Source organism: Microtus oregoni, unplaced genomic scaffold (assembly GCF_018167655.1).
Source record: "Microtus oregoni isolate MIOR12 unplaced genomic scaffold, Mior012 000134F_ref0000037, whole genome shotgun sequence".
Classification (NCBI taxonomy): domain Eukaryota; kingdom Metazoa; phylum Chordata; class Mammalia; order Rodentia; family Cricetidae; genus Microtus; species Microtus oregoni.
The window spans coordinates 1,352,638-1,375,499 of record NW_024544778.1 but is presented as its reverse complement, the minus strand read 5'-3'; the positions used below and the strand labels follow the sequence as shown (position 1 = coordinate 1,375,499).

At 49.9% G+C, this 22,862-nt stretch overlaps 2 protein-coding genes across 10 annotated transcripts; one reads left to right on the top strand and one right to left on the bottom strand.

Moving 5' to 3' along the window:
- The first annotated feature begins 301 nt into the window (after positions 1 to 301).
- On the top strand, positions 302 to 7,717 carry LOC121444619 (cytochrome b-245 chaperone 1-like). 6 transcript variants are annotated; one of them, XM_041646501.1, is made up of 8 exons: positions 350 to 550; positions 1,049 to 1,169; positions 2,808 to 2,849; positions 3,296 to 3,369; positions 4,216 to 4,312; positions 5,452 to 5,596; positions 5,910 to 6,049; positions 6,164 to 6,255. In XM_041646501.1, exons 2-7 carry the CDS (start codon positions 1,085 to 1,087, stop codon positions 6,028 to 6,030), a joined length of 564 nt encoding a protein of 187 aa, XP_041502435.1. In that variant the 5' UTR covers positions 350 to 550; positions 1,049 to 1,084; the 3' UTR covers positions 6,031 to 6,049; positions 6,164 to 6,255. The 6 variants fall into 6 exon arrangements, with proteins under 6 accessions (XP_041502432.1, XP_041502435.1, XP_041502431.1 ...); XM_041646498.1 differs by lacking the exons at positions 350 to 550; positions 5,452 to 5,596 and adding an exon at positions 302 to 330 and having other exon boundaries at positions 6,164 to 7,717; XM_041646497.1 differs by lacking the exon at positions 5,452 to 5,596 and having other exon boundaries at positions 350 to 530; positions 6,164 to 7,717.
- On the bottom strand, positions 7,666 to 22,829 carry LOC121444617 (hexosaminidase D). Of its 4 annotated transcripts, none has more exons than XM_041646489.1 (13): positions 22,692 to 22,829; positions 21,597 to 21,743; positions 18,957 to 19,066; positions 16,829 to 16,916; positions 15,604 to 15,768; positions 13,546 to 13,729; positions 12,383 to 12,454; positions 11,837 to 12,032; positions 10,448 to 10,530; positions 9,098 to 9,176; positions 8,918 to 9,019; positions 8,716 to 8,805; positions 7,666 to 8,112 (listed from the first exon to the last, which is right to left on the bottom strand). In XM_041646489.1, exons 2-13 carry the CDS (start codon positions 21,678 to 21,680, stop codon positions 7,899 to 7,901), a joined length of 1,467 nt encoding a protein of 488 aa, XP_041502423.1. In that variant the 5' UTR covers positions 21,681 to 21,743; positions 22,692 to 22,829; the 3' UTR covers positions 7,666 to 7,898. The 4 variants fall into 4 exon arrangements, with proteins under 4 accessions (XP_041502423.1, XP_041502426.1, XP_041502424.1 ...); XM_041646492.1 differs by having other exon boundaries at positions 13,546 to 13,639; XM_041646490.1 differs by lacking the exon at positions 12,383 to 12,454.
- Positions 22,830 to 22,862: the final 33 nt, after the last annotated feature.

Here is a 22,862-nt window from a genome sequence, read left to right as displayed (position 1 = left end):
GGGTTGATTCGGACCCTCGGACCACAACAAAATATGAATGAATTTCGATCCAATCTTCAGGCTCCTACGACAACACCCACGCGCTGCTCGGACACCGCCAGGAGTGACGCCATTCTTTGCAGGCCCCAGGTTAAATTCAGGCGCCCTGTGACCGGCCCGCCCTCCTGCACAAGGTCCCGCCCCATGAGTGCCCAAACCGAGACACAACTCTGAAATGCATAATCAGTCTCCACCCCTAGGAAGTCCCTACCCGGTTCTTAGCCCGGAAGTCCGCGGGACAGAAGTCCGGAAGTTCGAGTGACGGTTCCCTAGTCCTCTTCCGCTAATTCGGTACGCACCCCTCGGTTCCCGCGCAAGTGTGTGTCCCGAGGCGTTCTGGTTCCCATCGGCTGTGCTTCCCGTTTTCATGTTCGTGCCCTGCGCGGGTCATTGCTTGCGGACCTGAATTGGGCACAGGGCAGGTTGAGCAAATCAGGCGTGTGCACTCCGGAGGAGGAGCGAGCGGAACGGGCCGCTTGTGGAACTTGTTGGTAACTGAGGCCAGAGGGAGGCGAGTTGTGCGGCTAACTAGGATTCTTGAGGATGTAGGTGGGGTACGAAGCTTGATAGCACCCGAGTATCCAAGGAGCCACTCACAACTGGGGTTTGGGGTGTTGTCTCCAGGGGTCTTGGCCACAGCGTCCCATTAATTCGGATGCATTTGGGCCATTGTTAGTATGATAGTAGAAACTTAGACACTGGCACTTTCAGTTCCCCTTCTTGGTAGGAAGAGGTGTTTCTGGAAGACTCAGTTAAGGTGCCGGAAGCCTGAGAGCTGCTGGGGGCTAACAGCATAATTTCAAAACGAGGGTTCAGTCAAGGAAAGAATTCTCAGATGGGACTGTGGTTTGGAAGTGAGACCAGGCCTCACTTTCTGGGCTGTGGAGTCCCTGTGCCCATACATAAGTGTGGGCTGAGATGGTTTCATGGAGAAAGGAGTTTAGGGTCTGCTGTGGACTTTCCCCTGGCCGCCTGTAAGAGTGGGTGAGGTGCTGTGTGTCTTTCCCAGCCGAGTCTGCTGTGAAGTGAAGCCCAGGTTCCAGGGATGTACATGCAGGTGGAGACACGAACCAGCACCCGCCTCCATCTGAAGAGGGCTCCAGGCATCCGGTCTTGGTCCCTGCTGGTCGGTAAGGCTTCCCAATGTTTCCCAACTCAAATCTTAAAAGTGATATAAACAGTCTCTTTGTATTTTATTAGAAGTTCTTCTCAATACAAGACCTGATAGAGCATGTTGCATTAACCTTGGTGTGCCTTTCAGAGGACATGCAGGGTCCCCTTGCATGCTGGGCAAGCTCTCTTAACACTGAGATGTATTCCAGCCTATCAGTGCGCTCGCTCTCTCTCTCTCTCTCTCTCTCTCTCTCTCTCACTTTTCGAGACAGGGTTTCTCTGGGTAGCATTGGAGCCGGTCCTGGAACTCGCTATGTAGACCAGGCTGGCCTCAAACTCACAGAAATCTGCCTGTCTCTGCCTCTCCAGTGCTGGGATTAAAGGCGAGCGCCACAACCTATCTGCTTTCTTGAGGTCACTAGTTTTTCTTCCATTGACAGGTGATCATGGGTTCACATTTCTCCTTTTCCCTGTTTCCTTCCCCTTCGTTAAGTGTGCTTAGCCTCCTGGACTCTCTCCCCATCACTGCCTATCAGAAGTCTCTTGCATCTCAGGGACAGCTGCACTTGTGTGGGCTAGGCTGTGCAGAGTTGGAGGTGAGGCACTGGCTGTGGCTTCAGCAGCAGCGTCTCTGTAGTCTGTCCTTATGATTTGTGAAGGCTCTGCATGTTGTGCTCTGTGTTGTATTACAATTCTGTATGTAGTCTTATCTTCATTCCTCATCACATGTGGGCGATACCTACATCTGTCACTTGCATTTTCATTGGGTAGCTGACAAGTCTGGTGAATGCCATGGGTCGCATGTCCTGTTTTTATTTTTTAATTGTGTGTATGTATATCTATGTATGGGTCTATGCAGGTACATTTAGGTGCCTGTGGAGTCCAAAAGAGCATTAGCTCCTTGGAGCTGAAGCTACACGAGGTTGTGAGTGGCCTGACATGGGTACAGGCACCAATGTTGTTGGACTTTTCTTTGGACCTCCAGCTCACAAATAACAAGATGGAAACTTATTGTGAAAGTTTGGCTTTTTGCTTAGGCTTGTCCACAGCTAGCTCTTATAACTTAATCTGCTCATGCTAATCTATATTCTGCCACGTGGCCTTTTTACTCTCCTCCATTCTGCATGTCCTACTTGGTCCTTTGCTGGCGAGTGTCTAGATTCATCCCAAGTTCCTTTCACTACCCAGAAGTCCCGCCTATTCTCTCCTGCCTAGCTATTGGCTATTCAGGATTGTATTAAACATCTTCACACAGTGTGATAAAATATCCTACAACAGTGCTGAGAACTGGGGTCCTCTGGAAAAATAGTCTATATTCTTAACCAATAAGCTACCTTTCCAGTCCCTTTATTTTTTAACGATTTATTTATTTTATGTATATAAGTATTCTATCTAAATGTTTTCCTGCATGTTGGAAGACAGCATCAGATGCGATTATAGATGGTTGTGAGCCACCATGTGGGTGCTGGGAATTAAACTCAGGACCTCTGAAAGAGCAGCCAATGCTCCTAACCACTGAGCCATCTCTCCAGTCCCTTGTCTGTGTCACCAACCCTGCACTAGGTACCCGCTGCCCCTGAACAATCTGTCCTGCCGTGAGACAGGCCTGCTTATTGGGAGCTGTAGTTAACAAGATAATCCTTTTCTCTCTACAGGAATATTATCCACTGGCCTGGCTGCTGCCTATTACAGTGGAGGTAAAGTATGCTACCCTCTTCAGTTTCCTTGTACTTGGAAATGGGAACACACACACACACACACACACACACACACACAAGTGAGCAGTCCTGGTGTGTGTGGCCTTTGGAGTGGCCTCTGCCTTGCCTTGAGGGATGACCACAGCCAATGTTTTGCATCTTGAATTTCTTCCTGTTAGAAAGTTGTTTGGCGTTTGCCTGCCGCCATGCCACAGGGAGGAATTATGTGCCCCGCGCTCTATGCCAAGGCTGGATAGATCTACCTATCTCCTAGATGGACTCAGGCAGAGTCTGGGATGCCTATGTCTCCAGCAACCCAGGCAGGCAGAGAAGCACAGTTGACTAAGCCTCTAACCTGCGCTAAAGGAAGGGAAGACTGGGCTGGTAGGACCCCATGGACCTTGGCTCCTTTAGCTAATGGGCTGATGTACGATGTCTGCTTGCAGATAGTCTGGGCTGGAAGCTCTTCTATGTCACAGGCTGCCTGTTTGTAGCTGTACAGAACTTGGAGGACTGGGAGGTAAGATGGCACAGTAGCTCCCTTGCCATTTGGAAGCGTCTGTCCCAGCACTGGGTTACCTGGAGTCAGCCCTTGGCTTTGCTTGTAATACCCCTGGACTCTTCTAGAAGCTACTCATAACTGTTTTCACCAAGGTTCTGTGTTTTTTTTTTTTTGTAGACTTGCCTCAAATTCAAAAGTAAGCCTACTGCCTCAGCCTCTTGACAGGCATGAAGCACCACACTCAACTCACAGAAGTTCCTTTTTCTGGAGTTGTAACAAGTCTGCATAGTCCCTGGGCTGGACTGGCTGCACAGGGCAGGGACCTGTGAGAACATGCAGCTAACTCACATTTGGACCAGCTCCCAGGCTCTGAAGTTCAAGGGTTGAGGGCTTCCTCTGACCATCCAGGACCTCACTGCAGGCCCAAGATAGTTAAAAGGAATCAGCAGAACCTGAGTCTGGGAAAAGTCAGGTTGCCTCTGGGGAAGTCCCCTACCCTTGGCCTTGGCTGGATTTCTGCATTATTGCCAGCCTGTCCTTTTGTTCTTTTATTTACCCGGTACTAAGGGATGAAGTTAGGTCCTCACGTGTGCTGGGCAAGTGTTCTACCACTGAGCAGATACCCAGCCTGGTCTTGGTTTCATGCAAGGAGAATTCCATCTCCTTTTCTCATGTGCCCCTCACCCACAGGAGTACAAGAGGTCAGACACAGAAGCTGACCCTGGAAGAAAGCCCTGGAGGCTTTGGGGGTTGGGCTTCCAATGGGCACCTTGAATCTGTGCTGGTGTGAGTGGGGAGGACGCCTCAGCATCAGCTTGGCCCTCTTCCTGGGGTTCTGTGTGGTCAGCATATATTGGTTTGCAGGAAGCCATTTTCAACAAGAGCACTGGGAAGGTCATCTTAAAGACATTCAGTCTCTACAAGAAGCTGCTGACTCTTCTCAGAGCAGGCCATGACCAAGGTAAGAGTGGGGAGTTGGTCTGGATGGTTCACCTGCTCAGGGAATGATGGGCTCCCGACATATCCTGGCTTACACGTACCCCGCCCTGCATACGGTTGGGTGAGGGCAGTAGGGGTGGGTCACCAGGCGGACCAGCAGGGAGTCATCCTGTTCTTCAGGAACCATTTGGCCTCTCTCAGGTCCGAGTCCTGGACACGATTCCTGTCAGCTATATGAGCCCTGGAGAGAGGATGTGGTCAGAGGAAACCTCTAGCCCTTGAGCTTCTGGGCTTGTGAGCTAAGCCTATGAAGCAACATAGATTACTTCATAGTAGGTCTCTTCCCTGTGTATTCAGCCCAGCCATTGTGCATCCCACAGGACCCTCAGAGTAGGCGTTTAACACTGGGAGTCAGGCCCCAAGGACCTCAGGCCTCTAACTTATATGGAGTGCTGGCGGTACACAGCCGGATGTGGCATTCAGATGTGGCAGTAAACAGCCAATGGAGGCCAGAGCATTGTGGGGATGTGGGTTAGTGCACTGGCTGAACTTTCCCGGCACATCTGAGCGCCTGTCCTCACAGGCAGCAAGCCACGGGGTCAGCCCCGTGTCACTGTCGCAGTGGGATGAGATAGGTTTCCCAGTGGCTCTGGGGAAAGTAGTATCAGCCATGCATTAGTTAGGTAACGGTTTTCCTGTGCAAGGGAATGGCAGGGCCACCCCACTGGAACCAGATAGGTAAAATCAGGCAAAAAGGGGTAGCATGAAGATGGCAGCTTGGGTTTAGCGATCTCTTCTGTAGGATTTCCCAGGACAGCCAGCTTCTGTCTAACACTGCATGAGTGATGAGTCTCCTGGGTGTGTTCTTATCCAGAAATTATTCCGGGGCCTGGCAGTGGTGGGAGGCAGAGGCAGGTGGATCTTCTTGAGTTCAAGGCCAGCCTGGTCTACGGAGTGAGTTCCAGGACAGGCTTCAAAGTTACAGAGAAACCCAGTCTAAAAGAAAAATTATTCTGGACCCAGAGTCCAGAATAAGGACTAGCAAACGCCTTTGTCACTGATGTCACTCCTGTTAAGAGCGGGACATCCTGAGGCAGGCTGTCCTATGGCACAGGGGGAGCATATGGACGACTGCCCATCTGTAAATCCTTCCTTCCCCAGTGGTGGTCCTGCTGAGAGACATCCAGGATGTGAATGTGGAGGAGGAGAAGGTCCGTTACTTTGGGAGGGGCTACACTGTGGTGCTCCGGTTCGCGACAGGCTTTTCCCACCCCCTTACTCAGAGTGCAGTCATGGGCCGACGCAGGTAAGGGTGGCACAGAGTAAGACTGGGCATCCCGTGGTGTTTCCCGGGGCGGCAGGGGAGACGCTGTTTGTAGACAGGAATATGGGGCAGCAGGAGGGATGTGTGTACTTAGGTGCAGCTTTGCTGTGGGCATCTGTAGGGCAGGCAACAAAACAGGGTTGAGGGCTGTGAAGAGTGGGCCGAGGCCAGAGATTCCGACACCTGGGGTTGTTGTAGGTGTATGGTAGGGGATCAGTGTGGGTCTTTGTGGTGTGTTATGGGACTGCATTTTTTCCACGGTGACCTGTGACCTGCTTTCTTGATGCTGGCCTAGTGATGTGGAAGCCATTGCCAAACTCATCACCAGCTTCTTGGAGTTGCACCGCCTGGAGAGCCCCTCAGAACGGTCACAGAGCAGCGACAGTGAAGCCGATGGCCCTGGTGACCAAAGCTGACAGCGTGGAGCAGCTGCTGGTAAATGCCACCCATTTCTGACATGTCTCCAACTGACTTGCCCGTTATGAGGGTGCAGGCAGATCTTGTGTGGACCACCTGCCTTTCGCTTGTTTATGCTTCTACGCTTTGCAGAACCATGGGCTGGACATCTTCCACAACCCAGAAAGGCTGCATCTATCAGAATGCGGGAGATGGGTGCTACATCCAGAGGAGGGCAGCAAATCAGAAATGAGTGCCTTCTCCAGAGACAGACTACAGCTCTGGCTTAGGTCACAGCCTGGTGTGGATAAGCTCACCCAAGGGCATCCAAGGTCAGCACAGGCCTAGTGTCTGCCTTGAAGAGGCCTGCCACCCCAGGCTATGTAGTCAAGGCCCCACACTTCATAGTGAGGTTGAGACACCCACATGCATGTAAGGAGGACCCACATGCATGTAAGGAGGACCCACTCCTGTGCACAGTGGTGCCGACTTGTGCTATAAATCCTGATGTCTCCTCTCCTGGACCAGCCCCCCTCAAGATGGACATTCTTGGTGGTCAGGGGTTTCCCTGAAGGCAGCCTGGCTGCAGAACTCTCAGAGAAGTCGGAGTGCTGCAGACTGCCCCGTTCCTGCCTGGACTGCTGAGAGCCCAGCAGTGTTGGAGCACCACTGTTAGGAACAGAAGGCTCTCCCAACCCAAACTGGGAAGAAGCTGCCAGTGGAGGAAAGGCCACCTCTTCTGGTTTTCTGCAGCCTTTGAGAACTAGGAGCTCCTTTACAAAAACTGAGTCTTAGCCTCCCAAGCCTTGGAAAGACCTGGGGAAGACAGGCACGTGATACATATCCCTACAAAGTGAGGCAGGAAGAAAGTTGAAGGCCAGCCTGGGCACGGCCTCTTCTAACAGAAGCTGTTCCAGCCCCTGATGGCCTTCTATGCTCTTCTAGTTCTCTCTGAGGGACTCAAGTCCCCCACAAGTACAGTGTTCACTAAGTTGCCGGGAAGCTTGGCTTCCAGGCCTGAAAGCTGTGGACCTCTGGTCTACACACAACCCCCAAAGCTGCGTGCCTATGCCTGGCCAGGTAGAACTGGGAAAACGAGGAGTTATAAACAAAGAAGTCAAGGCAGCCTTGAGGCCACTGTACTGGGCTGGACAGGAATAGTTACGCCAGAACCTTCAACAGGTCTTTTTGAAGTGACTGCTATCAGTTCTGACTTGGGGAATATGGTTGAACATGTCAAAGTAAGCTTTTGTTTTGTTTTACGAGACAGGGTTTCTGTGTTGCCCTGGCTGTCCTGGTACTTGCTCTGTAGACCAGACTGGCTTTGAACTCGCAAAGATCTGCCTGCCTCTGCCTCCCAAGTACTGGGATTAAAGGTGTGTGCCAACATTGCCTGGCAGAATGAGTTTTTTCAATGGTCAAATTGGACAATTTTTTTTCTTCGCAAATGAAGTGCGAAACATAGCCAGTGGGTTCTGACTTGTCACCTACAGGCTCTTAAGGTACTTTAGACAAGGGAGGAGTCTGTCTCTCGGGTGCTGTCCTATCCCTTTCCTCTATTTCCCAGTGCTGGGACTCATTCTTGGGTGAAGGAACGAAGCCCTCTATGAGCCAGGGTGGTGGCAAAAAGCTGATTCAAGTTTCTGTAAGTGGGACTTCTGCTTCTACTGTCTTTTTTTATTTCATAATAAAGCTCTACATGCAAATTGCAAATGAGGCTCCATGTGCCTTTTTCTGGGTTCTGCTTTGCCTAAGGTACTATTTACAGTTTGGGAGCCTGTCTACACAGGTGTCCAGGGTTCAGCAGGAAGATCACAGGCCCCACGTGGCTGGGCACCGAGGCAGGAATCTTGGTGTTGTCCAGGCTGATAAAGAGGACCCCAGCCCCTCAGGGGTTCTGACCCGTGTCCCAGCATGAGCTGGGGGGTGGTAGCAGTGGCAGTGGGGCAGCCGCCTCACCCAGGTCCTGCAGCAGACCCTGCAGTCGCTGCATACTTGGAAGCACGTTCTCCTCCAGCCACTCCTCTATGGTGTCTGGGTAGAAGGCCAGCTGCAGGGCTGCCTCCAGCTGCTGCACAAGGTTGCTCCATCTGCTCAGAAGGCTGCAGGCAACAACAACTGTGAGCTCGACTTGATGAGAATTCCTGCTAAAGCTCAAGTTTACATAACTAAACAATGTCCTCAGCCCCCAGAGCCAGTACTGTTCCATGCCTCAGTTTACCACTGGGACGAAATAAATGACTGGTTGTATTTTAGCAGTACCATGCCTGGCATGAATGGCTCCTGCTGCTGGCAGCACACTGGACTCAGCACAAGTGTATTACCCTAGCTTAGAGTCCTGAACTAGGAGAGGTTCCAGCCACAGGGTGCTCAGCTAGGTTGCACCAGAGAGTTACAGGGCCACCAGGGACCATATGTGGCCTGATTCCAAAAATGAGTCTTGGGTCCATCTGAGTGGCTGATGATGTGTCTCAGGCCAGGAACCACTTAGCTTCTTGCAATGTTAGGGGCAGTGTTAATGAGCAGGCAGTGTTAATGAATTGATAGGCAGCGGTGACCTATCAGTTCATCCAGGATCCACAGCAGCAGTATCTGGGGAACTCTCTTGCCTTAACACTGATAACCACAACCATGGCTACTGTGGGTATTCATAAAGGGACAGGATATTCCCTGAGCACTTGGGAGGATGTGATGACGCTGGCTACCTGAGTGCCTCTGGCTGTATGTGCTGGATCATAACCGGGTGAATAAGCTTCCGCCTGCGGTGGTAGGGGCTGAACCAGCCAGTGACATACCTAGAGCAAATCCTGACAGTTAGTGAGCCAGCAGTGGGTAAGAGTTAACTGTGGGGAAACTTTAGGAAAACCTTTGTAAAGAACAATGCCGGGAGAAGATGGAGTCGCTTACCTGTTCCTTTCCAGAAGTGTGTCCACAGAGCTACGCAGGTGGAGGCTGACTTGTGTGACGAGGGCATGGATGTCACTGCCAGGGAAGGAGCCAGCTCCCTCACTGCCAGAGAGTCACACTGAGATGGGTGTTCCCCAGAGGAGGGAGGGGTGGGGCATGTCAGGTAGGGGATGGGATTACCTCACAGTATCCATTATTTCCAGGCTTGAAACCCCAAGGAAGTGCTCCACTTTCAGCTTAACATCCTCAGCAAAGCCTCCTGAAACCATCCACAGGCAGAAGAGGTCAGAGAGGCCTCCTGACCTTTGGGTGCTATGGGTGAAAAGGCACAGCAACTCAGGGGACCCCAGCCAGGCTCGCTGGCTGCTTTTTCATTGAGCATGTGAGAGATATTTGTTTAAGATCGGGGTGGAACCCAGAATGGTATGGTAGCAGCATTGTGTGCACGAGCCCGAGGCCTCACTACACACCAAGAATGGTGTGGTAGTGGTACTGTGTGCACAAGCCCTTGGCCTCACTACACACTAAGAATGGTGTGGTGGTAGCGGTAAGTACTGTGTGCATGAGCCCGTGGCCTCACCACACACTAAGAATGGCGTGGTGGTAGCGGTAGGTACTGTGTGCACGAGCCCGTGGCCTCACCACACAGTCCACGCGGCAAGTGTCCAGGTCAGTCATGGGCAGAGTGCTCTAGAGCACTTCAAACAAACTGCTGGGTGTGAGACCAAGGCAGACACACCTCCAGATTAGTGCGAGAGGCTGTCAGGAAGCCATTGACAGATAGTTCCTTCTTCGTGTTGGGAGGCCTAGGCCCCAGTACAATCATTCCTCAGAAACAGGAAGAGCTAAAGTCAACACCACTAACACCAATGCCTTTTCAGTACTGGTGAGGGCTGTCTGCTTGTCTTTCTGCACATTCTAGACATTTACAATGAACAACTGACAGAAAAAAAGCGAAAATAAGACCACTTCTACAGCTTTCCTCTACCCCATAGTTGTTAAATGTTTTGGGGAGCTCTCTTGTCCACGTGGCCATCCTTTGAGCATTGTAAATTCCTACACAGTCTTATAATTTAAATGGGCATGGTTTACTTCACCAAGGCCCACTGCCTACACTTGCTCTGAGCAGTGCCCGTGCCTGTCTCCTGCAGTCAGTTGTTTCCTTAGGCCACCTGGGTGTGGGAGCACTGGGAGCAGTCTGCATCGCAGGACACGTATACAGCAAAGACACCTTCTGCATCTGCACCTGAAGCATGAATTTCTTACGTAGGTTTTCTAAGTCTGTGGGGCATGTCCGTTCTAACTTCCTATCTACCCGCAGCTCAGGCTAAGGATCTGGGTGTAGGCAATCCCAGACTAGTGGCAGACAAGCAAGTGGACGGACTGTAAACACGAGTCTTTTTCCCCTGAAAAGGACTGCAGTCCAGATGGAGCTGGCCAATGAATGGTCAAGGGAAACCAGCACCTGGCCCCCCACTTCCTGTAAGCTAAGGGTAGGCGAGAGACCTAAAACTGTTGGCCGGGACATACCATGCACAAGTGACTGTAGACAGGCAGCCAGAGAAGGGATTCCCACAGGAAGCAGCTCACACAGCACAGAGAAGTGGTCGTACCTACGTCCAGAAGAAGAGTATTCAGCACCACAGCCCTCAATTCATCTTATCATGATGAAGATGCCATGATCTGGGTACTCTTTCTCCTGTTTGAGGGGTTCCAAGGCTGAGACCCACTGTGGGCAGCCTGGTGTATCCCATTACCTGGCTTAGGGTTTTACATTAGGTTTCTTATGATGCCCTAGGGAGGAGCCTGTGTGGGGAAAGAGGCCGTGAGCACTTGGGTCCACTCCACAGTGTCCACTTGAGGTGGAGCATTTGTAGTCTTTATTACCCCTTTTCTGTGGTCTGCATCCTATCTATCGACCTCATGCTTTCCCCTAAGGCCCAGCAGGTCATCTGACCCCTCTGGTGCTAGGCAGAGAACCTTCCGGTCTCAATTTCTTTAGCTGTAAGGGGTAGAGAGATGTTCCTCGAGTGTGACAGGTGAAGGCTGATCAAAGAGCCAGGGACCAGAGATCACATCAGCCCCCTGTTTTCCTTTACCTCTGTGAGTCACTAGCCACTATGCAAGGCATAGAAAGGCTTCACTCTGTGTGAGTCTTGGTTTAACTCACACCCTAGTGCACTCTACTGGAATGGCAAATGCTTGATAAGTCTTCATGAGCCATCTAGAACTGTTTCTGAAGCCAAGCAGTAGACATGGACTGAAGCCATGAGCAGCTCTTTTTTTTTTTTTAATATTTTTATTTATTTATTATGTATACAATATCCTGTCTGCCTGTATGCCCGCAGGCCAGCAGAGGGCACCAGACCCCCATCACAGATGACTGTGAGTCCCCATGTGGTTGCTGGGAATTGAACTCAGGACCTTTGGAAGAGCAGGCAATGCTCTTAACCTCTGAGCCATCTCTCCAGCCCCATGAGCAGCTCTTACAAGCACACTAGACAGCCTCACCTGGCTGAGAACTCTGCTCTGTAGTCACATTTTGGAACCTGTGAAGGCTCCATGGGACACCTTTCCAGCTCTTCTAGCAAAATTGCCAGCTTCGACTGGTCCAGCTCAAAGGTTGGAACCTGATGCTAGGATTTGGCCAGAACCAAAGACAGGGTTCATTCTATTTTTCAAAGGGTGTGACATCCTAAAAGAACCAGAACTAATCTTCATGCTGTGCTACGTGAGACATGCGGTATCATTCATGGAACATGGAAACCACAGAGACTAGAGGGCCGCGTGCTTGTGGTTCTGAGCACTTCAGTGTTTCCTCAGCCACGAGGGAATGAAGAGCATGAAGGGCAAGGCCAACATTGACAGGCTGCCATCATGGGTGAGGGGAACTGTTCTCCACACTCAGCCTGACCTTACCTCTGCCAGCCAGTCAGAATGATTCCTTGCAGAGTATCCACTGGCCCACTGACCGCCACCTGGAGCCACTGCTCATGGTTTCTAACGTGGTGCTCAATAGGCGGCAGGGCCTGACTTGCCCCGGTGGCCCCCTTGAAGGCACTGGCAGCCCACAGCCTCTGGAAGCCACACTCCTGGTACTTTCCCATGAGGAAGACTAGATAAGAAAACAAGCCGATGAGCAGCTCTTACAGAGAGAGGCCCTGGATACACAGCCTAACCAGAGCAGCCCAGAGCTGCTACCCTAGCAGAGAAGAGACTCCATTCCCATATGGCCCGTGGTTTATCACTCATTGGGAATAAACTTTTCAGGAAAGAACCTGGGATGATCTGGAGCCAGCAGGGGATCTCATGCCAGCACAGGGGGCTTTGCATGGCCCTTCTGTTCCATGCTGGTCAGCCAAATGAGGAGCCTGTATTCCCAGGCTGAAGGGTTCATGTTACAGGGTCATGGAGGACTAGGAAACAATCATGCGGGCACATGCACCAGGAGCAACCTGTACTGACTTTTGCTGTGGACATCCAGGTCAGCTCCATAGTCCCAGAGCACAGGCTCCACCAGTTGAGGCACCCCAGATGCTGTCAACAGAGCAAGGCCATGAGTGTGGGAAAGACCACTCAGGTCACACCCCTACTCCTTACACGTATCTGTTTTATACAGGGGTCTCACTTTGCTGCCCAGGCTGGCCCTGAAATCCAATCCTCTTGCCTCACCTTCCTAAGTACTGAGATTACAGTCATGTGCCACCATGCTCACCTCTGGCATATTCTTTTAATGCTAAAGTGGGAAAACAAACATCTTCTCAGGTCTAGTGGGTTCTCAGTACAGCTTACAGAGCTATAAATGGTGTTCGTAGCTGCCTGCTTTTGTGAGGAGGGACTCCTACACTCTCCTCCGAGCTGCTGGCTTTGCGGCCTCAGGGAACTGGAACACATCTCTAATAGGAGCTGATTCTAACCCATTAATGTAAAACATACACTAGCCGGGGCTGGAGAAATGGCTCAGTAGTTAAGAGCACTGAGTGCTCTTCCAAAGGACCTGGGTTCAATTCCCAGCACCCACATGGCAGCTCACAACTGTCTGAAGATCCAGTTCCAGGGGATCTGACACCTTCACACCAATGCACATTAAATAAACCATAAAAAATGTTTTTTTTTAAAAAAAAACATACACTAGTCTCAGGGTTCAGTGGAGCTAGGTGGTGTGTCTAGGCGCTGTCTCCCAGGCTGGAGCTAGGTGGTGTGTCTAAGTGCTGTCTCCCAGGCTGGAGCTAGGTGGTTATGTGTCTAGGTGCTGTCTCCCAGGCTGGAACTAGGTGGTGTATCTAGGCGCTGTCTCCCAGGCTGGAGAAGGTACTCTTCAGTTCTCATCTCCAAGCTTTGGGACAGTGTGAACTTTTAACCCTGGCATCTACAAGGCTGGTCACAGGGTACACATGGGCTCTCAAAAGCCCTGGAAGCACTGGACAGTCCCACGGCCCCTCTGGGCCTGCCGGCAGCCACACCAATTTCTGGCCCGCAATCCTGCAAGGCTGCACAGTAACTTGAAGGGAGGATTAAACCCCACATTTTTGCTGGAGCACACACATTAAGAGCTCATTTCCAAGGCCTCTGGGACTTGAGGTCTTGGGCAGCCACATGTAAGCCCCCATCCACCATGCCCTGCCAACCTTTCAGCTGTTCCTGGGGGATGTCCCGTAGCATGTCATCCCACACCAAGGGTGTTGTGCCAGGGTGCTGTGCCAGCACATGGCTGGCTACTGCCTGCATGTGGGACAGACACAATTTTGCAGGGCTGTTCTGTTCCTGCTGTAGCCACTGTTTTGAGGTCTCCCCCTCGCCCAAGTAGTAGACCTAGGAGGAAGAAACAGGATGGGATTGTGTCTGCTGCCATCCTTTGGACAGAGGAGACTAAGAAGGAGCTCAGCTTCCCTGGTCTCTAAAGGAAGATTCACTCTTGGGTTCACAGCAGCTCTGCTCAGGTCACCCTATTACTTCAGTGAAGAGTGGATGGATGTGTCCCACTGCGCCATGGCTATTCCTGGCACATGTGATGATGCTGATGGGACTTGTCCTGCACTAACAATGGGAATGAAAAAGCCAGACACAGAAGGCAACATGTGGTGTGATTCCATCTGTGAAATGTACAGACATATTTTTTTTTTCTGAGACAGGGCTTCACACACAGATTATGGACTGTATTTTGCTCCTTTTCCTCTTTTTGTTTTTTATTTGGTGTGCATTGGTGTTTCGCCTGCATGTATGTCTGTGCAAGGATGTCAGATCCCCTGAAACTAAACTTACACAAGTTGTGAGCTGCCATGTGGGTGCTGGGAATCGAACCCAGGTCCTCTGGAAGAGCAGTAGTGCTCGAGTCCCCCTCCTCTTCTTTTTGGAGGCAGGATTTCCTGTATCCCAGGCTGGCTTGTAATTCAATGCTGTAAGGCGCTGGGTTTCAAGTGTGTATCCTCAAATCTTACTTTCAGATTTATTTTGAGATACCACAGCCCAAGCTGTGTAGCCCAGGCTGGTCTCAAATTTGTGGCAATTCTCTTGCCCTAGCCTCCAAGTGCTAGGATTATAGGTGTCAGCCACCATGTCCAGCTCTAATTTTCTTTTAAAAGAGGAAATCTCAGCCGGGTTATGGTGGCGCATGCCTTTAATCCCAGCACTGGGGAGGCCAGAGACAGGAGGATCTCTGTAAATTTGAGGCCAGCATGGTCTACAGCAAGTTCCAGGACAGGCTCCAAAGCTACAGAGAAACCCTGTCTCGTGGCGGGGATGGGACGTGGGGAGGAAATCTCAGAGTTCACCGCCTACAAACCCAGGCTGTGGTCTTTGTCTCAGAGCTCCTCCAGCACTGCCCACATCTGGAATCTGGCCAGATGAGAAGGGGTAGAGACTAGCCACTGGGCAGGCTAGGTAGGAGGACACACCACAGAGACACCAGGGGAACAAGATCCAAACATAACAACACTTTCTCCTCTCAACACCTCAAACTGCATTTCTTTTGCTAGAACAGTCTGAAAGGGCATGGATTTGTTCACGGCAGGAGGAGGAGGAGGAAGTAAAGAAGTCTGTCCCTCTGGACAGTAGTGACATCTGTATGTGCGGTCCTTACTTGGGCTCTGTGTAGGACTGCCTATGCCAGGTGACACTCCTCTCCAGAGAGGTCATCTAGGACAGGTCCCTAATTAGGGTTATCTCCTTGGCAATCCCGGCCTTTATTCTTTAGTGTTTGGACTATTTCTCTATTTAAAAGAATCCATAGTTCCTGGCACAGTGGCACATGCCTGTAATTCTAGTGTTTGGCAGGTTGAGGCAGAAGCATCAAAAGTTCAAACCAGCCTAGATAATGTAATGAAACTGTATCTCAAAAATTTTTAAATTAAATTAAACCAAAAGAAAACAAAGAGGGGGCTGGAGAGATTGCTCAGAGTACTGGAAGCTCTTCCAGAGGACCCAGCTTTGATTCCCAACACCCACAGGGTGGCTCATAGCCATCTGCAGTCCCAGGCAATCCTGACACCCTCTTCTGGCCCCTGAGGGCACCAGGCACACACAGACATGGTACACAGACATATATGCAGGCAAAATATCCATACACATAAAATAAATAAGTAAATAAATAAATACAAAAAAAAAAAGACAGAAAAGAAAGAAGCCATGACAGGGGACAAGGTGTCTGAAGAAAAGAGGCTGCAGACCTTGAAAGCGAAGGTACTCACCTCATCACAGCCAATGTGGAGCCACCGGGCACCCCTGTGCAGCCCCATGATCTGGTCAACCATATCTTTTACCAGTGCTAGCGACTCAGCCTCATGAGGGTTCAGGGTGTTGGGGAAGAGAGCCACTTCACGGAGGTGTGCAAATGCTGCATGCTTTAGCACAAACTATGGAGAGACAAGGGGGGGGGGAGCTGGTGCTTAAGGACCCTGGTCCCCATGATGTCCCTGGCAAGAGTTACAAGCTTATGTTGCTTAACTGACAGTGTGCCTGAGGGCCAGCTGGGTGGCCTGCAAAGGTGACTCCTGTCTCTTCCAGATGGCTGCAGCTGAGACAGCTTGAGAGCCTGCGGGGCAGTGGCCTCTAACTGTGCTTGAGCTGGGTTCTAAACCCTCTAGCTGGTTCCTCAGCAGCCTCTTCCCTTCTCCCTTCCCTGTTTGCCTCCCTCTCCCTTTTCCCCCCTCCTTCCTCCCTCCTCCTTCTAAGTCTCCATGGTGTTGGGTCTTTATTTAACGCAAGGCTTTGCATGTGCTAAATAAGTTACTTTACTAGATGACTTACTAGTATCTCTAGCTTCTTTTTACTTACATGGGTGTTTTGCTTGTTAGGGTTAGGGGTCTGTGCACCATGTATGTCTAGTGCCTATGAGGCCAGAAATAGGGCATTAGATCCCTTAGAACTGGAGTCACAGGCAGTTTTGAGCAACCTGTGCGTGCTGGGATCAAACCTGGGTTCTCTGGAGGAGCAGCCAATGGTCTTAACAGCTCCAACCCCTCCAGTCCTTTTGTCTTTTTAAATTTTATTGTAGAGGAATGACTGCAACTGCATCCTCTAAGTCATTAAATCAACACCAGGTTTGCTTCTCAGTTGTCTTACATGTGAGAAATAATTTTGAACACTGGTAAAAAGACACAAGCAGAAAACGCAAGGCTTCCTTCCTCCCTCCCTCCCTCCTTCCTCCCTCCCTCCTTCCTCCCTCCTTCCTCCCTCCCTCCCTCCTCCCTCCTTCCCTCCCTCCCTCCCTCCCTCCCTCCCTCCTTCCTTCCTTCCAGAGCTGCCCTGACCAAGAGTGTGCTCTCTGGCTGCTGACAGGCTGGTGCTGCTGAGAAGAGGGGCTCAGGCAGCATGCCTATGCCTATCCTGTTAGGTCCTGCTGCCTCACACTGGAGCCCAAGCCCAATCTCTGAAACCCACACCCACACCAGTAATTTCACTCCTCCTGCTCACCTCCATGTGTCCAAATGTCTGCACCAAGGGAACCACTTCCAGCTCATTGAGCTTGGCCAGGCGCAGGATCTCCGCAACTTCAGAGGGGCTGGAGTGATAAGAGCACAGAGGCCTGTGTCAGTCCAGTCAGTCCTTCCCCGCCCCTTTGCATCTTCTATGGACTGGTCACAGGGTCATCCTGCACAACAGGGGTTGACAGACTGGCCCAGGAGTAAAATTAACTACTTACCTGCTTTTATATAGCCTTAACCTAAGAAAGGGTCCCTTCAGCCCCCTCACCCCAATTTTATTTTACTCTGAAAGACAAACAAATATTCACTGTTTGGAACACAGCAAAGCACAGCGAGCAGGCAAACCTACACCATGTGCAGGTGCACTGGGGAACTGGACACCCAGAGCCATACTGCCCTTGAGCGTGGTGGTCACTTTCCGCAGCCACAGAACATGGCCTTTGGTTTGTTTGGGACTTTTTGAAACAGGATGGCAGTCCATGTTCCTGCCTGGGCCATTCGAGACTAGCATAGGCAGTTATTCCATGCCTAACTAAAGAATCAGCAATGACCACATCTACACCCCCCGACCCTCTGCTTGGGATCAAACCCAATACCTTGTGTATGCTAGGCCAGCACTCAGTAACCACTGAGTTACATCCCCGGCTTCACCAATTCAGTAACTAAAATGACATTGCAAAGTTGTTTTAATCTTTTTTTTATATATTTATTTATTATATATACAATATTCTGTTTGTGTGTCTGCCTGCAGGCCAGAAGAGGGCATCAGATCTCATTACAGATGGTTGTGAGCCACTATGTGGTTGCTGGGAATTGAACTCAGGACCTTTGGAAGAGCAGGCAATGCTCTTAACTGCTGAGCCATCTCTCCAGCCCCCTTAATCTTGATTTCTATAAGAGGCTTAGTATTTTCCCACCTGCCTATTCATTCCAAGGTTCAAATCAAACTGTGAGAAGCTGGGGAGATCACCCAGTGGTTGAAATGCCTGTTGCATAAGCAAGAGAACTAGAGTTCAGATCCCTGGACCCAGGTAAGTGCTGGGTGAGCATGGTGGTCCATCTGTAATCCCAGTGCTCAGAAGGCACAGACAGGCAATCCCAGAGCAAGCTGGCTTGCCAGATTAGCCAAAATGGTGTGTTCTGGATTCAACCAAAGATGCTGCTTCAACAAATAAGGTGGAGAGTGATAAAGTCTTGGGATGTCAGGCCTCCACATGTACTTGCACACATCCACCCGTACACACGTGAATGCAAACACAACACACACACACACGAGACAGACACATAAACACATGAGAAAAAAATCCAATTGTGGCCTTAAAAGCAGCCCAGTTCCAGCTGCCCCATGACTTCTTACTCTCCCCATAGAGTCAGAGCAGGTGTTCTTTTAAATGCTTCTTGACCATCTTTAATGTGTATGTTTTACTTAAAAACTACTCCCTGCATGTGTGTGTGTGCTCCCGTTCTGTGTGTGCCATGTGCCTGTGGGAACCTGAGGAAGTTAGAAGAGAACACTGGATTCCCTGGAGTTACAAGTGGTTGTGAGCCAGGACATGAGCCCTGGGAACCAAACCCAGGTCGTCTGTAAAAGCAGAACTGCCCCTAAACACAAAGACATCCCTCCAGGCGCTCAATGCTTTACTTAAATACATTTTTTTTGATATGAGTGTTTTGCCTGTATACCACCATTTTGTTTGTTTGTTTTTTCTCTGTGTAAAAACCCTGGCTATCTGGGAACTCAATTTGTAGTTCCAGCTGGCCTCAAACTCACAGAGATCCACCTGCCTCTGCCTTCCAAGCATTGCGATTACATGCTACACCACCACTGCCTTGCCAGCTTTGTTTTTGAGACAGGATTTCACTCTGCAGCCAAAGCTGACCTTTGACTTTCAACAATCATCCTATCTCAGCCTCCCAAGTGCTGGGAACACAGGTGTCAGCCACCACACCAGGCTACATGTTTTAATTTTGTAATCAACATATAAATAAAGACATATGCTTAGAAAGTCAGAAAAGGAATGTAAGCTATTAGACTCCAATAACCCACCCACAGTTCTGAACAAGCCACCCTTTTTGGAGGCCCTCACGCCCCCTGGGCACCCTCTGCTAGCTGATACCTGTAGGCATGCTTGGCCCGCAGCAGCATCAGGCGGCCCTCATAGGGAAACATGTCTTCATACTCAATGAGAAGACCATTTGCACCGAGTGCGTGGAATAGGGGAAACACCTGGAGAGAAACGGGTTAAAAGTGGCAATCTGAACAACGAAGGACTTAGCTGAATGTGCACCTTTTTCCTTTCTAAGTTCTGGAGAGGGATGGGAACTGATATTCATTTAAGGGGGGGGGGCACAGTGCCTATGTGAAGATCAGAGAATTGGGGATATGGTTTTCTTCTTCCTTTATAAAGGGTCATCAGGTTGGCAGGACTCACTAGCCCCTTGAGCAGATTTTTGGTTTTTCAAGACAGCGTCTGTCTGTGAAACAGTGCTGGCTGTCCTGGAACTCACAGAGATCTGACTGTCTTTGCTTCCTACTTATATGACGTTATTTTGAGACAGGGTATCATACTGCACTCCAGGCTGGCCTAGAACTATGAAGCCCACACTTGCCTCTTCCTGTATCAGCCTCTCACTGATAACAAATACTGTGTTTTAATTTCAAATTTATTTGCTAAAAATCACCAACATTTGTTCTGTGTCTGACTGCATTTTCAAATGTCCCTTAGCATATCTACATTCCATTTTCCTGAAGCTGGTCGTTAGCTACAGTCAAGTTAAAAATCTTGCATTTGTTTATGTGTGTGTGGATATATATGTATGTATGTATGGGGACACACACCAGACCCTAGGTACAGTCAGAGGACACCTTGCAGGAGTCAGTTCTCTCCTTCCAGCTGTGGGGCCTAGGGATCACATTCAGGTTGTCAGGTTTAGTAGCAAGGGACTTTATCCACTGAGTCATGTCGCTGACCATGTCTTTAAAAGCCAGGCTTCATTTTCTGGGCAAGACTATTTCCAAAATGGCACCGGCCAGATGCCATGGCCAGACCTCCATGGACCTTCTTCCCGGGGGGCACTGCCCGAGTCACTGCAGCTGGCTTGCCAGGAGGATCACTAAGTCAGAGATCTCCTTGTTCCTTCCTCTCCCCTTTTCAGTAGGAGGGGTTTGATATGAGTTGAAACAGGGGCTCTCGTGTCGTAAAACCTGGCCTCAAAATCACTAGTAGCTGAGGATGACCTTGAACTGACCTTCCTGTCTCCACCTCCTAAGTGCTAGGATCTGCTCTGTCCTGAGCCACCTTGCTTGCTTGCTTTCTTCCTCCCTTTCTTTCCCTTCCTTCCTTTCCTTTCCTTTCCTTTTTTTTTTTTCAAGACAGGGTTTCTCTGTAGCTTTGCAGCCTGTCCTGGAACTAGCTCTTGTAGACCAGGCTGGCCTCGAACTCACAGAGATCCTCCTGCCTCTGCCTCCCGAGTGCTGAGATTAAAGGTCTTTACTACCACTGCCAAGCACCACCTTTTTTGAGACAATGTCTCATGTAGTTCAGGATCAATGCTGGCCTTGATCTCCGGAAGCTCCTGCCTCTACTTCTCCAGTACTGGGATTACAGATAAGTGCTACTATGTTCATGCTGAAGAATATATTTGTATTAGAGGACGGTTGTAAGAACTGATCACACATGAAATAGCTTCAAATAACAGGAATTTTCTCTCATAGTTCTGGAGGCCAGGAAATAGCAGGACATCCTTCTTGTCTCTTACTGTAGTTAAAACTACCCTTCATGTTCACTGATCTGTGACTATCGTTACCATCTCTTCTTCTGTTGTCACAGGTGTCCTTCTTACATGTCTTTTCCTCTTCCCCGCATCTAAAACCTCCGCTTCTACCTGAGTTTAGATCCCTAACACTTATGTAAAAGCCAGGTATGGGGGTGTATGCCTGTAACCCCAGCACTGGCAGGGTAGAGACAGGAAGATTATGGGGTTTATCTGAAATGGTGAGTTCCAGGTTCAGTGAGAGATCCTGTCCCCGCCCCCCAAAAATACAGTGATAGAGGAAACCAGCTGTTGTTGACCTATGATCTCCCCATGCACACACATGGGTAAGTGTACAGTGTGCTTCTCCAAAACATATACCTCACACACAATTCACCTTTTTAAAAAGTAACTCTTATTTATTTATTCATTTAATTTTTATGTGTGTTGGTATTTGGCCTGCATGTGTCTTTTTTTATTTTGTTATTTCATGTGTATTAGAGTCTTGCCTGCATGTCTATCTGTGTGAGGGTGTGGGATACTCTGAAACTGGAATTACAGGCAGGAATGAGCTTCCATGTGGGTGCTGGGAATTGAACCTGGGTCCTCTGCATGAGCAGCCAGTGCTCTCAAACACAGAGTCATCTCTCCAGCCCCTTAATCCACCTTTTTTATTCAGACTCATAGAAATCAAGTAGGACCTCATCTTAACTGGCCAACTCTCTATGGACTGTTTTCGGGTCAGATCACTAAACAGGCACTAAGTGTTAAGACTTGAATTTCTCTTTCTGGTGGATACAGTTCAGTCCCAACAAAGACATCGTGGTTTCTTCTGTTCTTTGTGCCATCCTGGTTGTTCTGTCTGGTTTTGAGGGGCAATGGGAGGAAAAGAAAAATCTATGCTATGTCGCCGCCCTGCCTGATCCAGGGTCCCCACGGTTATGTCACAGTGCCCACTGCCACAGAGGAAAAGGTGCTTATCTGGAGGCAAATGGAGTCCTTACCTCAGAGAGGTACGAAACCTTCGGAGGTGCTCCTTTAAGGTCCAAATGAACGAATCTCATCTTAAACGGCGTGGCACACGACATGTTGGTATTTTTTTTTTTTTTTTTGTTAACTACTATAGCAGAATCTTCATGTGGGACTTCTTCCTGGTGGACAGAGCTCAAGTTACAACTCAGGAGCAGAGGCAGCCCCTCCCCCTTTCTTTTTCAGTTCTGATAACAGCCAAGTTTGCTCTACTACACCAGAGGAAACTCATTTTACTAATATGAAAATAAACCGAAAAGTTTATCCCCGTATTCAAATACAGTATTTGTGTATTGCCCCCAAATAGAAAACCATTGATTTCCTTGTGAGATAATTATGATTTATAGCAACCAAAAAACTCTGCAAGCCCAGCAGTGGCAAACACCTGTAACACCTTTCCCACTTCACCCCCACCCGAGGAGGGAACAATGGAAGTTTAAGGCTTGCCTGGGCTATAAAGGAAAGTCAAAGTTGGCCTTGGCAACTTAATGAGACCCTGTCTCCATATTAATAAGTAAAACAAAGCCCGGGGATATAGTTTAGTGACACAACACTTGTCCAGCATGCATAAGGCCTTAGGTTCAATTCCTAGTACTGAAAACATAAGGCAATGATAATTTGGGGGCAGGATAGGAAGTGTGGCTAGCTCCATGGTACAGCACTTTCTCCCTATGCCAGAAGCCCTGGGGATAATAATAATTTGAAAAGGGAATAAGCTTTACACATGCCGGAGCTAAGTGTGGTTTGCATTAAAATTAATTTCTGGATGATACTGAAGCTGCCAGGAACTTAAAGAAACAGTTGTATATCTTTTACAAAACCACAAAGGATTATAAAGGAGATGATGCATTCAGTTCCACGATTTCACCTGCTGGTCCTGTGCAAGGACTCAAAGCCTTAGGGGACCCGCCCCGCCCACTCGCAGCCAGGAAATACTTGTCCAAGAGGCAGGACTGGCAGTTCAAAGTCCCTGACCGGATTCTCAGTGCCGCTTTGAGGGAAGAGGTTGGCGGCCGTGGGAGACAGGCCATCCTGGTACAGCCCACCGTCCGGCTGCGGGCTTGACTCACCCACTCCGGAGCCTCAGCACTGCGCGGCACCGCTCCGAGGGGTCGCGGACCTCCAAAGGCGCCCCAAGCAGTGGCGCCCAGGGCCGAGAAGGCCACGCCCTCCCCCACTCGGCCTCCGATTGCTCACGTCTGGCCGCGAGCCGGCCGAGGGCCGAGCGCGTCGCTCCCGCG